General features: G+C 37.9%; 1 protein-coding gene across 23 annotated transcripts in view; it reads left to right on the top strand.

Annotated features, from left to right (window-relative positions):
• CASK (calcium/calmodulin dependent serine protein kinase) overlaps positions 1–15,472 on the top strand; it is a 374,427-nt gene that overhangs the window by 61,045 nt on the left and 297,910 nt on the right. For 14 of the 23 annotated variants that reach the window (XM_070258205.1, XM_070258203.1, XM_070258201.1 and 11 more), the window contains exon 2: positions 15,266–15,396. In XM_070258205.1, coding sequence (XP_070114306.1) covers positions 15,266–15,396 — 131 coding nt within the window. The remainder of the gene's footprint in view (positions 1–15,265; positions 15,397–15,472) is intronic. The other 9 variants (XM_070258206.1, XM_014728817.3, XM_001489920.7 and 6 more) reach the window with 1 other exon arrangement.

The following is a 15,472-nucleotide window of genomic DNA, read 5'->3' as shown; positions in this document are numbered from 1 at the left end:
TCAGTAGGAAGGTTGGCCCAGGTTACCCACTTCGCTGTTGTTGGAAGCAGAACTCTCCCTGGTTCTTTCCTGATTCTTAGTGTTGATAATGCAATGGTACCCTTGTAGTATGGGAGACATTTCATATTTTTTAGAAGAGAAGTAGTGAAGAAGTGCTTGTCCAATAACAGATCACCCCCGATGAAGTCTCCTCTTGTGCGTATGTGCCAGGCACAGCCCTTTTTACCTTCTGTTATCCCATCAGAACCCTTCAAGGTAGCCGTTATCTTCATTTCATAGCTTAAATAAAGTGAGCCCAGAGAGATTGAATAACTGACCGAATGTCGTCATAGTTAGTGATGGGCAGATCCAGGATTCAGCCCCAAGTCTTTTGACTCTCAAGCCTGCGCTCTGTTTATACTGTCTGTGATGGCTTTCATTCAGAGGAAAAAGGGTTAAAGTCTCTCAAGGATTAAAGTGCCTTCTCCTAAAGGAACTTTTTCATGCTAAGGGATGTTTGCAGTTGGAGTGTTTGTACTTCCAGGTTGCTTGGGCATGCCAAAAGGAAGTTGTAAGTTCATTATGAGATGTTAATGTGCAAGGATTCTTGACTAGTAGAACAAACTATTTTCCTTTAAAAATTTCAATGGTCAGGGGCTGGCCCCGTGGCGGAGCGGTTAAGCTTGCGCGCTCCGCTGCAGGCGGCCCAGTGTTTCGTTGGTTCGAATCCTGGGCGCGGACATGACACTGCTCATCAAACCACGCTGAGGCAGCGTCCCACATGCCACAACTAGATGGACACACAACGAAGAATATACAACTATGTACCGGGGGGCTTTGGGGAGAAAAAGGAAAAAATAAAATCTTTAAAAAAAAAAAAATTTCAATGGTCACTCAATGGAGCTTCCTAAAAAATTTGTTAAAAACATCTTGTTCTTCTATATGATCCATTTTGTATCTTAGATATTGTTCATGCTTCATTCTCCCCCCCCCCCCCATTGGCTGCTATACACTGAAGATTTCGTTAAAGGACAGGAAATAGTAATTGCATACTATTGATTTTTAATGAACTGATGAATAGTCATGGGTTAAAATGTTTCTAATTTTGTGATCTCATCCTATGTCTATTTACTGATTTAAGCTTGTGCTTAAAATTGTCAGTCTTAAATCCAGCATTAATTAGGAACCTTGAAATGTCTTTGTCTTCGAAGTCTTGAGTTTATTTACTTGTAATTTCACCCAAAAAAGTGATCATGTGGATAAACTAAGTAGTTTATTTCCATTTAGTTATATCTTGTGGTAAACTATTATAGTGATTGAGGCTTATATTTAATCTTGCCAGATTATACAAACTGAAATTTGTTTTAGTCAACTATTTACACATTCAAACAAACAAAAAGATAGAATTAATTTTGAGCTAATCAGTGTCACAGCTGATTTTATAAACTTTTAGGTTGAAAAGCTTTCTGAATTTTAGGAGCTACGTTTGCTTCTCTGCCATTACAAAATACTATCTTTGTAAAATGCCTCCAGTTTACAAGGCCTGTTTTAAATCATTAAACAGTGTTTAAGAACAGATGTTAGTACATGTTAAAAGTAAAAAAGTCTGCGTTTTGAGTTTTAATTATGGTAGCATTAGAAGAATTTTGGGTCAACATCTCTAATAAAACAAAAGAACTTTATTTTTGGAGAAGTATTTAAAAATTGACATTATGATTTTACAACTTTTTTCTACCTTTCAGTAATTGGCATTGACAAATTAAAATTTTTATTTCTACTAGATAAGTGAAAATCTGCCTCAAGAGATTAAAGAGCTACAAAAACTATTAAAGAGCTATAAGTTTAGGTTAACTGAAATATAATGTAAGTGTCTTAAAGATGACAGCCATGTTCACGTGTCCTAAACTGGATTTATCTGTCCATTTGGCCATCTTAAAGCCTTTATAGAGTCTTCACTAGCATAATGTCAGGCATAGTTCTACATGCTAGAGATACAGGATGGATAAGAGAAAATCCCTGCCCTCAAAGAATTAGTATAGTCAACCAACAGATCCTTTGTTAAAAGCTGACCTTCAGTTATGCATAACCTTATTTATGTAGATTACTATAACCCCTAACTTTTCTCACATTCTGTAATATGTAAGACCAAATAGTGAAATTGCTACTAAAAACACCATTTCTCCACCAGTGTGCCATGACTGAAATATGCTAGATAGACTGGTATCTTAGATCTCCTTTTAGACTCAGGAAGACTGCGAGGGTGAGTGTGTGTGTATGCCTGTATACATACACGCATGTGGAGATAACAGAAAGGCACCCCTTTTCTAGTCTTCAAGCCCCAAAATGTTGAGAAACATCAATTACTTGTTTGAGACCCTAAAATTCTGAGCCAGGAGTCATCGAAAACTATATTATGGACTTGATGAGTTTAATGGCTACTATTTTTAACTGGATATGTTGGACATAAAAGAACTGTAGCTTGTCTCCAACTTTTGAATAAAATGGACTCCTAGTGCTAGGCAGAATGAAAGAGGCTGAAAATCTACAGACTTCCATTTCTGGGACAAGATGGTATAGACTCAATTTTCCTTGCCTCTCCCCTAAGAATACAACTAAATGCCCTGGAAATTATTCAACTGACAAGAATAAAAGGACTGAAAATTGGAAAGAAGGCAGATTAGCTAAGGAACCTTGACACTTGAGGAATGACAATGCGGTGAGTTCACTGGGTTTTCTTTTTATTTTCCATTTATTCCTGGACTGGGTGCCAGAGAGACCTACTACCCAGAACCACCAAAGGGCATAGAAACGAAAAACAAAAACAAGTCTACTTTTTCTGGCCAAAGGACCAGGAAAGGGGAAGCCCAACAGAGACCTAGTCGAGTTCCACACCTGGGACCCAGTGGGTAGTCTGATCTGCCCACAGTCCCAGCAGGAGCAGCAAAGCCCCTGGCCATCCTAGCCCCTGCTCCACAACCAGGACCCTGCAGCAGCAGAGACCTGGCCATTTCAGCCTCCATTCTGCAGTCCAGGCCCCAGTTGTCTTGTCTGCTGACAGCAGCAGCAAAAGCAAAGGCCAGGCTATACCAGACACTGCTCCGTCACCAGCCCCAGTGGGCGGTCTGATCTGTAGGCAGTGATGGTAGCAGCAAGAGCAGCAGCAGTGTGTCTCCCTCCCTGCTCTCTACCCCATGGCAGAAGGAGACCCAGGCCCAGTGGCTTCTGACCCCCTCTCCTTCAAGGTTGCCGGGGGATAGCAGGTGGCCCTAGGAAGCACCTTGTGTCCCTGCAGGTGGCATTAGCAGGGATTGACTGGGAGTCCCCAGCAGCACTAGTGGGATGAAGCAGACCAAAATAAAATAGCATTGCAAGGGCTCAGAAAACTAAACTGTCACTGGAACTTAAGCCTTCAAAAGTAGTCTAGAACTGGCACACTAAACCTAAACAGGGCGACTGCCTGCTAAAATAGAAAATCCTACGATCAAGAGTCTCCTAACAATGACCAAAATATCCGGGATACAATTGAAAACCGCTCATCATACCAAACACCAGGAAAACCACAGTTTGAATGAAAGAAGACATTCAACTGAGGCCAGTACCGAGGTGAATCAGATATGGGAATTATCTCACAAGGGTTTTAATTCAGCTGTCAGAAAATTGGTCTAATAATCAGTTATAAATTTTCTTGAAATGAATTAAAAGATAGACGATCTCAGCGAAGTAGAGCCAAGAGCATTTCCTAAAGAATTGGAGTTGGAATGTGAAAGAAAGAAAGGGATCAAGAATGGCACCATGATTTTTGACTAAGCAACTGGAAGGAAATATGGAGTTGGCCTTCAACTGAGATGGGGGGCGGCGGAGTCAGGAGTTCAGTTTCAGCCATGTTGAGGGATGTGATGACCCTTGCTCTTCTTGTCCTCCATGCTCTATCGTGTGCCTTATAGATTAAAAGGAAGTCCTTATATGAGCACTGAAAGGTTGATCCATCCTTGGAAAAACGGTTAAAAGTGAGCATTACTAACTTCCATACTCTTTGTAACATGCAGGGACTTTGCTTTCTTACCTAACTTGAAAAATTCCTCAACCGTTTGAATATTTGATTTTACTATCTTGCCTAAACAGTTATATCCACTTATTTTATACTTTTATTTTCTGATTTTTCCCCCTTAAAGCAATTATTTTCCAGATCATCTACTTTACTTCTTTAGACCTAGAAACTGATTACTACAATTACGATTCAAAACCTATTTTCTGCTGCCCTGCACTGAGCTGGGTAATTGGGTGTAAGTGCTTATTTCTTTTCTATGCTTCGCGTTTTTGTTAACTGTTTTTTGGTTAAAAGACCAGAGGTTGCATTATTGCCTGCTGAATATGCTTATATTAACAATTGTGAAAAGTAAATTACTTTTGGAAGTATTAATGAATAGGCATTTAAAGTGCATAGTTAAATCCTTTCCATTCTTTACTAAGCAAACAATTGGATCCCCTCCCCACCCCGTAAGAATTTAAACAACAATTTTATATGCCATGTTTTGGGGGAGAATATTTGTCTCAGAAAAAAGTTGTTTGAAATCTGAGTGATTCATAGCCATTACAACTTCATAATTTGTATTGTTTGTTATTCTAAATATTAAAATGTAGATCATGTCCAAAGTGAACACTAATGATTACCAAGTACTACATGGGTGATGGAAGTAGAGTGTGGTGGAAGACAAAGATGCTTGTTTCCTAACTACAAGACTTGGCTGCTAATGTGTGTTGTGAATATGGGGTGGAGGTGGGGCTTGGGATCTTTTATATGGTGTTTCCCAAGCTTACTTGACAGAGAAACTTTTATTCTTTAAGGACTCCAAAGGATGCCAATTTGGGAAACCTCATTTTAGAGTGTTAGCTAATTACATTTTTGTTTCTGTGCTACTTTATAAATTTTGCATAATCCTGATGCAACTGAAAAGAATAACAGAGAAGGGAGTGTTGCTGGCTTTGAGATTTCTTTCACCAGCTTATTTAATTTAGATAATTTAATTTTATTTAATTCAGAAGTAGGTCTAACTTATTATGGAGATCCATAAAACATGGTGCTGAATGGGAAGAGATTAACAGTACTCTGCAACTTCTGAGTCCAAATATTAATTCCCCCTACTCTTCTTCAATGCAGAGTTGTAATTAATGACAGGTAACAATACTGTTATAGGATAGTGTAGCATTTGGAAAACAATCTATGTTAGTGGCATATTAACAGAGCACATTCCTGTTATAAATATGATTTACAATGTAATTTTATACTGCCAGACTTCCATAATTATTAGTTTCAGTTTATAAAGATTGCATTATGCAGACAGAATTTGAAAATTGTGATAATGTTAGTACTAGTTATAAGTAATTAAGTTCATGAATGCTAGTAGACAAGGTTAGGAGCAAGTTTCTAAAAAGTTATTTCTCTACTAAATAATTTCTTTGGGCCAGTTTCTGATATATATAGTCTCACATTTAGACAATAGCAAAATGTGAATGTGCAGCTCTTAATTTAAAAATGAAAATTACACTTTTCTGGTGCCCATCTTGAGAGGAATGGGGAGAAGCTCTATGTTCGTGTCTAGGGCAGACCCCGCTAAACACTTGGTCTTCATGTCTGTATTTCTGCAAGATACTATGCTCTAAGAGCTTGCCTTTAGCACTTTTTTCTTTCTGGGCTTCTTGTAGTCGTTCTGTGGGGATGTTTGCAGCCATTCCTTTGGGAGGAGCTGGGACCTCTGTCTTCTGCCCTTTGTGATCTGTACTCTTGAGTATTCTCATTCACATCAGTGGCTTCAGTTACCTCCTGTTCACTCATGCTTCCTAGGGAGTATAGAAACTAGAACTTAGATGTTAGATTTCAATATGTCTAGGCTCCAGTCCTAACTCTACCATTTACTAACTGTTTGGCAATAGACAACCTGTCTTAGCCTCAGTTTGCTAATCTATAAAATGAGATCTAATAGTGTATTAGCTATTATGACAAATAAATTATAAATAATGAAAAAAATAGAGAATCTATGTAAAGTTCTTTGCAGCATTCTTGGTACGTGGTATGTTGTAAATGGTAGTTGATGTCTTCATCATCTACATGTTGACCCCTTCCTTGAACTTTATACTCTTATCTAATTGTGCTCTCTAAATCTCTGCCTGGATAGTCCATGAAAATCATTATTTTGTAAATCAATATTTTCAAAACACAACTGTGTATCTCCTTTCTCTCTCAGCCTTCTACCAGTTCTTTCTTCTGTAGCCGCTCTCTCATTTGGTGGTACCATTATTTACCTGGTGACTGTTGCCAGAAATCTGTAAGTCATTCTTTCAACTGACTCCCAATCACCCCCTAGCTAATCATTCACTATTTTGTCTTGTCAATTTGTTTTCTTAAGTATCTCTTGGTTGCCTCTACTATATCGGTTTGGGTCTTTATCATCTCGTGCTTGGGCTAATGTAATAACTTTCTGACTGGCCCCCACCTGCTCCTCATCCCATCCTCCACTCTTCAGTCACAGTGATCTCTGGCTCGCTCCTCTTTTCTAGCCACTTCTCATCCTCCAGTTTTTCATCCAGCAATACCAAACAGCTGGTAGTAGCCAGCACACACCATGGTTTGACTTGCTACTACTTATTTCTGGAATCTTCCCCTTTCTCTCATTGGCCCAAAAAACTTATTCATCTTTCAAACCCTCCTGGGTGTCTCTGTCTCATAGAGGCCTTCTCTGACCACCTTCCTATTCCGATAATAAACTCCTGGTGTTCTAGTATTTCAATCTTTGTTCTATAATTATGTACATATACCAACAGCAGTCTGTTAGATTGGGAATTTCCTGAGGGCAAGAATTGCTTTATTAATCATTTTTTGTTTGTTCTTTGTCTTTTTTGGTCTTATTTCCATTGGAGAAAATGAGGTAAATGAATAAGATAGAATGGAAACTATCAATAGAATTTTTTAATGTCAGTACTTCATATCTGTTTGTGAAAGTTTTTTATGTATTTAACTAAACATGTACAACCAAGCCAGAGTTCTTACTTTGGGATGTATTTATCTCACAGTACTTTATATGCTTTCTTTTTCATTTCTTTCCTCCTATGTCTACTCGCCTCCTTCTTGTTTCTTATCTGTTACAAACATCTTTTTTCTTCCCTCTTAGCAACTCTCCTTGATACATGCTCCATCATATGTGAGCTAACAAAGACCTAGAGTCCATGTCCCTCTACCTTGACTCTAACTCCAGCCCTTTAAACACACACACACACACACACACACACGTACACACATACACACATCAATCAAATTTTCCAGAACTTTTGGATCAACAGAGACTGCTATATATGCTCTGTAGTCCTCTCATAAAAGTAGTAAATGGTGAATGTATCATATGTAGACTTAGACCAGAGAATGATGTGCTACATAAAATCTAAAGCGAGGTCTGCTAAACTTTTCACTGAACTGTCAGGGTTTGACAGGGGTACCAATTACGCCAATACTGGTACTGGATTAGTAAATGCTAATCTTAACTCTGTGAATTACTCAGCTTTGACAGTTGAGCCAGATTTGTTCTGTTAGCTTATTGGAGATCCATTGCCAACTTTTTCAAATAAGCCTTGCTTATTTTCAAGGAACAATCTGAATTGTACTGAGCTTAATTCTTTGTCAGCTCTTTAATTGATAACATTTAGGCAACAGTTCCTGAGACTTTGATTTTAATAATTTTCTACTTTATGTGTGTTTCTTTAGCAGTAGCTATGATTAGGTGAACTTTTTTCCTTTGGTTTAGTCACTATACCTAAAGTAGTAACCCAGCTTGGTGTGTGTATGTAAGTGTGTGTGTATTGAAGGTGGGGTGGGTACCAAAAGAATTAAAGAGAAAAAAAAGCATCAGAACATTTCTGTCTCCCTGTCACTATCACAAAGTAACAAGATGCAACAGGAAAGGTTTTATTGATGGAATGCTATGCATAAGCTCTTCTTTAGTGGCAATGACTAAACTAACAGTGTTGAAATAGGGGGAAAAGATTATCATTATCTTTTAGGTATCACTTTTATATACATGTATGTGTCTATAGAGTACAGCTTTCAAGATTTTTTTTTTGCTAATATTGTCATTATTACTATATTTTTGCTTTGTTTCCGTTTTACCCACCCACCATCTGTTTCCCTCAATTCCTAACATCAAAGCTATGCAGAAAGTAGTAGGAAGATATAGATTTAGTAAATGGGTAGAGAAATATCTATAAGTACCATGATTTCTCAATTTTATATACTCATATAAAATTGTGTGATAAGATAAATTTATCAGTATTTTGTTCATTTCTAGTTTATTTTTATCATTCACCAAATATTTATTGGGGGCCTCTTGTTGAGTTTATATTATAATATAAATACATAGAACATAATGTTACATATTATAAATATAATATAAATATGTACGTATGTGCGTATATGTGTGTGTGAGTATAGGCACAGTTAATGCTCATTATTTGCAGTAGTTACGTTCTGTAAAGTTGCTGTGAATACTGAGCCATTGCTCCTAAGGGAAATACAGGGTTAGGTTCCTGTGGGCCTCTGGTCACGTTTTCTTCAACCAATCAATACGTAACCTGTTTTATGTGTGTTTCTGTTTGAAAACACCTTATTTCATATATATTGTTGATGCATTAACATTGAACTTATGGCCAAGAGCCCTATAATTCATGCCTGAATGAAGCTTATTTAACACACATATTTTCTCTGTAAGGTACATCACAGCCTTCTTGTGCTTAGGAACACTAGACAGCTCTTCAGCACTACACTTGGGGGCTGTTTTAAACAGTGAAACCATCAACAAATCCCACAAAATGAGAAAAATTCACTAATTAGTTGGCAAAAAGGACACATTTACAGTATGAGAGCTGAAACAACAAGGCATTGTCACCTTGTTTGACCTTAGCTGGTAATGGGTGCATCAGGTGACTCAGACTTTTCACTGCTATACACGCATCTACCAATGACCATGAAAGTGCCATGAGTATCAATTTTGGGTTACAAATAAATTTTAGTAAGTAATTGAATTTAAAAATACTTAATCTGCAAATAATGAGGATTGACTCTATATCAACTGTGTGTGTGCACGCGCGCATGTGTTTATGAATTTGTTCTTGATCTTCGCTCCCCCCCCACCTTTTTATTTCCTTTTGTAAATTAGTTCTTCTTGTTCACAGTTTTCCTACATCTCTTGTGGTACATTGCACAATTCATTATAAATGTAATGAAGCTCCTGGGACTCTGCTATGGACAGGAAGTTCACCCCATTTATCAAAGGGTTCCTGAGATATGATCCGTTTTGTTTGTAAACCTCTCATAGGATGAGAACTTATATTACAGATGTCACCCCAAAGTTTACATGTAAGAACTTGAAGTATTATTTTAAACTTAGTTCAATTAGATGTAAAATTATAATTAGCGTAATTCATGTTGACTGTTATGTTTGAGATGCAGACATCGTTTTTCCTCATTTATATATATCATGTCATTTAAAATAATTTGTTTCATACAGATATGTAAAAAATTAAGACCTCCTTTGATTAGCAAGATCTTAGGGATATACCTCTCAGCCATTAAAAACGTTATCTTTAACTGGGAAATATATATATTGGAGGAGTGAATAAAGTGTGTATATGTATGTATTTTAAAGAAGAATAATAAAATGTGAAAACTCATGAATCCATCATCCAGGTTAAGAATAGAAGTTACTAGTACCTTTAAAAGCCCCTTGTGTGCCCCTTCCCAATCACAGTCCCTCCCCTCCCATAACCACTCTCTTGGCTCTTGTATTAATCATTCCTTCTGGTTTTCTTTATAGCTTTACTACCTATGTATGGATCCTTAAAGAGTGTATTATTTAGTCTTTAAAAACTGAGTAGCAGGGGCGAACTTAGCTGTGCAAGGAAAGGGCGACATTATCACTATTGTATGAAGACTCTCAGGAGTAGAGAAGCCGAACGGAACCTCTGGTTCACAGTCGGGCTTTGGATACCTGAGAGTGTATAGGAGCCCCTTCTGGGAAGTAGGTTGGCAAGGTCCCAAGTACCTCCCAGGACACGGGGCTGTTCACAGACTGGATATCACTGCTGTAGTGCAGGGCTGGGTACTGAACCTCCAGCAGGAACGCGACTTGGGGCATGGGCTGCTCTGCGTTTCTTGCTTTTCGGCTCACTGAGGCCTGCCTCCAGCTCTCGAGGATAGGCCAAAGGAGAACACTGCTGTGGAGTGAAATGAGAGTCCTCTACTGATCCAGGCAGCAGAGAAGAGCGGGAATCTCATCAGCCCCTGGTCAGAAAAGGCAAAATAGCAGAATCTGGGCCCAGCTCACCCTGTCCTTCTGTTTTCAGGTTAAAAAGGTGATCAGTGGCGGTGGGAATCTCTGACGGCTGTCAGTCTGGACTGGTTAACCTCTGTGCTCAGTGTATAGCTGTTGACCTGTGAGGTCTCCCTTGCTTGTACTCCTGGGGTTCCCTTTGTGTATCTTCTGTGTGAGATCTCCTATTTGCTGTCCTTTGGCATCTGGTTTACTCTTGATTGGCAAACACACCCTACAATAATTTCATCAGAAAGTACACATTGCAAGTAATTGATTGAGCTCTTTCATGTCTGAAAATGTCTTTATTATTATTGATTTTTCTGGCTGGATGTAGAATTAAAGGTTAGAAATAATTTTCCTTCATGATTTTGAAAGTGTTACTCTGTTGTCTTCTTGCTTCTAGTGTTGTCATTGAGAGATTGGGAGCCATTCTGGTTCCTGATCTGTTGCATGTGAATTATATCATCCTCCCTTCCCAGGGCACCCTAACCTCCATGTGGAAATCTGAAAGTCTTCTGTCCTGCGGTGTTCCTAAATTTCACAGTGGCATGTGTGGACCTGGGTCTGTTATCTATTTTGCTGAGTGCTTGGTGGGTCCTTTTAATTTGGGCAACTCATGATTTAAGTTCTGGGAAATTTTCTTGGATTGTTCCTTTGAGTTCCTCCCCTCCATTTTCTTTGTTGTTTTTGCTCTACTTTCTGGGAAATTTTCTCGCTTTTATCTGCCAGCCCTTCTATTGAGTTTTAAATTTCTTCATGTGTGTATTTTTCAAGAGCCCTTTTTCTTTTTAGTCTGTTTCCTCTAAGTTGTTCTTTCTGTTTGTTTTGATCTCTGTCTTCCAAATTAGAGACCCTTCTCCATATGTCTTGGGAGTTTAGTTGTCTATACATCATTAGGAATAGAGCAGTGGTTCTTGATCGGGGGCAACTTTGTGCCCCAGGGGCCACTTAACAGTATCTGGAGACATTTTTGGTTATGAAAACTGGGTGTGAGGGGGCGCTACTGGCATCTAGTGGGCAGAGGCTCGGGATGTTGTTAAGCATCCTACAGTGCCCAGGACCTCCTCACATGACAAAGAGCTAGCCAGCCCACAATGTCAATAGTGCTGAGGTCGGGAACGCTGCAGTTGAGGGACTGAATAAAAGCTGATTGACAGCTCTGAACTTGTGGGCAGAACTTGTTAACTTTGGGTTTTGAGGCGGGATGATCTGGTTGAATGGTTTGAACAGCGTCATATCATTATCTTTAGCCCTTTCCTTCTGGGCTAGTCAGATATTCAATAGAAAATCTTTTCTCTCCTGCCTGAAGGGTAAGGATCTAACTTCTAACCTTCCCCCTGTTAAAATGCAAAGGGACTGGGGCTGTCTGTAGTCAGTATGTGTGTGATCACATAATCCCCTTGCTTTCCATGTAATACCCACTTCCTCAACTGCCTTGAGTCCCCAGTTCTAACACCCTATGTTTTACCCTCTCCAGAGAATGGACCTCTTAGGATGAGGGTGGGGCAGTTACCCCGTGATAGGGAGTAGAGGAAGGGATCTGGGACTCCAACTGCTTCTCTGTAGATTTCATTCAAACCTTGTTGTTTTAGCCCCATCCTCTTTCCCTCTAGTTCCAGAGTTATCTGGTGCTACCAGTTTATGAACTTCTTGAGGATTCTGTAGTGTAAATGGGCTTGGTTCTGAACTTTTCTTATTTTTTCTTTACAATTCAGCTTTCCCAAGTCTGCTAAATCAGTTACCACTACTCCGTCTGCTTTCTTGCTTCTCAAATTTGGTTATTACTATAGTCTCCTCTCTTGTTCTCCCAGTCCTTTAAAAATTTTTTTACTCCCTTTGGCATCATTTTAGTGGGATTTGGGCAGGAACATACATGAGATGCATTGTGCTAAATCTATCCTATTATTCTGTAAACCAACATACTATATTCTAGCATAATTTTGTTTAATTCTAGTCTCTTTGTTTGATGTATTTACTTTTAGTATCAGAATTGTTCATTTCCTAGACTTAAGCTTTCTTCACATAAATGAAAACTAGAAGAGATTATTCCGTGTCTGCTTGGAGACACAGCTGCATTCTTCTCAAAACCTTAGGGATGTTATAGCAATATTCACTTTAACATATTCTGGTTTAATTGACCTTTTACTTAAAAGCAGAATTCTGCAGGCAGCCACCTGCCTCAAGTAGAACCTTGTGCCATAATCCCAGTCAATATTCAGTATTCTTAAAGAATTGAATAAAGAATATATATTTCTTCAAATCTTAAATGCCATCGATTATTTTATCATTCCATTTTGATTAGTACTCTGGCCAGAATTAGTGGAAATATGAGAAAGATAGTAGTTTATGGTAACGGCTTACTACTATATCAATATTTTTGGATCAGCTGTAACAGACTGAAAAATTTAAGGATGAAATTTCAAGCATCAAAAGAGAGTTTAGGCCAGACTGAAACCTAGGTCTTCTGAAATTTTGCTGTTCCTTAAGCTGTCATTTAAGTGTAATTAATAAGTGTAATACAATAGACGTTTTGTACATACTTTATTACACCTCCCACCTTTTTAAGGTGGAAAACCATGCCAGATTTTCTCATAGCCTGCCTCTCTTTAACGTATCGACCGAGTAAATGTAATTGAGCCCTGCTAAAATTGTAGACACCATATACTTATTTAAATTTGTATCAGTTTGCACTGAGTTTCTAGTTGATGGATTAAATCACAAAAAAAGCTTAAAGTATAATTTCAGTGTCTTTAGTGTACTGAATTGGTTCACCTTTGCCTAATCCCTGGATGTCATTGAGGGACAGACCCTTGAAATGTGACCTGTCTTCAGGTTATCAGTAGTTCATAGGTAAACTCATTTTCTTTGCTTCACATAATAAAATAAGCCTAAAGAATTGAGATTTGATTCAGTTTTTCTTCACAGATTTAAACACATTTCTGGGTTTTTGTGTTTTTTTGGTCTCAGTATTCCCTTTTCTCTCTCTTCTCCCTCGTTTTCTTCATTTCACTGTTATAAAATAGCCGGGGGAGAAGCTATGCTTTCTTCCTCACCTTTGTTCAAGCAGGAAAAAGTAAAGAATTGACCTGATAGACCACGAATAATCCCACATACAGATCTTGGAACGTTTCCAAAAAGATGTAGTGAATTGAAGCACACTACGCAAATATGTATAAATAGAGTCCCAAGGGTTTATGTGTGGACAAAAGCCAATTACGTTAAGTGTTTCCTGAAATTGCTTGCTATTGTCAGGATAAGTAATCACAAGTAAGATATCAAGATTGAGAATGAAAACGTTTGTGGGAGTCCTGCCTCACTTTGTTAAATATATTGTCTTCTCACAGAGGAAAATCTTTGAACAGTTTTGAGTGATAATCAAAAAGATCCTCTTTCTATTGAGTTCTGAAAGATGCATTATTACCATTTCTTTTCCTTTGTTAGGTTGCTTGAAAGAGAGAGATTTGAAGCTGTGGTGTAATTGATGTCCTGATGATAGCATGGTGAAATCAACTAATTCATGTGATCTTAGAGAAATGTTTAAGTCTGGGTTAGATTATATTCTTTTGCTTGTCCTCTAATTGAAAGAAGAAAGGCAAACTTATACTTTAAGGCAAGCAGTATCACAAGTGTCCTGGTGTAAATGAAGAAATTTTCTCTATCTGCTGATTGACCATGTGCATCCAGGTGTACTGTTTTCACCTGTAAAAGCCAATGAAAGTGTTTTGGTTTTTTCCTGGGTAGGGAGAAAATGCACACATGTGTTTGTACATGGGTGGGTATTTAATGACTCAAACCATACTAGCCTTCAAATAAACTACCGTAGTATCTTGCTATTGCATTTCATATTATTAGGTAGTCGATTCAAGCATGTACAAATCTGTCTTCGGATTCTCTTTACTTCATATACTTATTTGATAACTAATCACAAGGAACTGTGTGTGCATTTGTGTGTATGTATGTGTGTTTTTAATGCCTATGCATTAGTATTTTATTAATCATCCCAGTTGATTCACTTGTATGGCCAGTATTGAGAGCCGGGGACTAGGTAAGCAAATGACTGGACTAGTGGCTCTGCTGGTAGAAATTACTTCCTTTCCTATCGCAGTTTAGAACAATTCTAATTTGAAGTTTGAGGAAGATGAAGGATTTCTCTGTGACTTCAGATGAGACTGGAGAGCCTGTTGGAGCCCAAATCATGCAGGGCTTTCTCTTTGTAAAGTGCCCAAGTGTTTTGCCCAGATTTTATTGGAGTGTATTTTCTTTCCTTATTTTATTTAGGAATTATTTATATATTTTGGTTCTTGACTAAATATATGTGTTGCAAATCCCTTCTTTCTCTAGGATTTTAAGCAGAAACATAATATCAGATCTTCATTTTTAAAATGTCACCACAAGAATGAATGGAAGAAACAAGTTTTTCAGTAGTCTTGGTAGAAGATGGTAGTAGCTTAGACTAGGGTATGACGCATGGAGAGAAGTGGACAGGATTAAGAGATATTTGAGATAAACTCATTAGGACTTGTTAGTGAAGATTAGATAAGTGGTGGGTAAGATGAGAGGAAGAGGTCAAGAATGACTTAAGTTTCTGGTTCAAAAGATGAAAGCTGTGTATAGTACCACTGTGATGGATTTCTTCTTTTTAGTTGATAATAGGTATAGAATATTACAAAGATTATTTGCCTTGAATATAAGACTACTATTTAGAATTTTAAAAAGTGATTTTGAAATACAAATTTGTTTTGTTTTTCTTGTTTAATAACTTAAAATTATGAATGACCTACCTTATGAATTATAGAAAAATATGTTAAGAATTACCTAAATTTGATTTTTGAAAACTATGGCTAAAGTAGACGATGAAACATCAGTAAGATATTGAAGGGAAATAGGAATTTAAGGAAATCAATGAATTAACCTTGGCTTTTTTTTTTTAGGGGTCCCTTCAGTGTTGTACGACGATGTATCAACAGAGAAACTGGACAACAATTTGCTGTAAAGATTGTTGATGTAGCCAAGTTCACATCAAGTCCAGGGTTAAGTACAGAAGGTAAGAGATGGATTTCAAGTAAGTTATTTGATGTCTGGCTTTATTTCATCTCCAAAATCCATTTATCAACCTAACCTTCATCTGGGGGTGGGGA

This window comes from Equus caballus, chromosome X (assembly GCF_041296265.1).
Source record: "Equus caballus isolate H_3958 breed thoroughbred chromosome X, TB-T2T, whole genome shotgun sequence".
Classification (NCBI taxonomy): Eukaryota; Metazoa; Chordata; class Mammalia; order Perissodactyla; family Equidae; genus Equus; species Equus caballus.
Note: the sequence above shows the minus strand (reverse complement) of the source record. Positions and strands in the feature narration are given on the sequence as shown.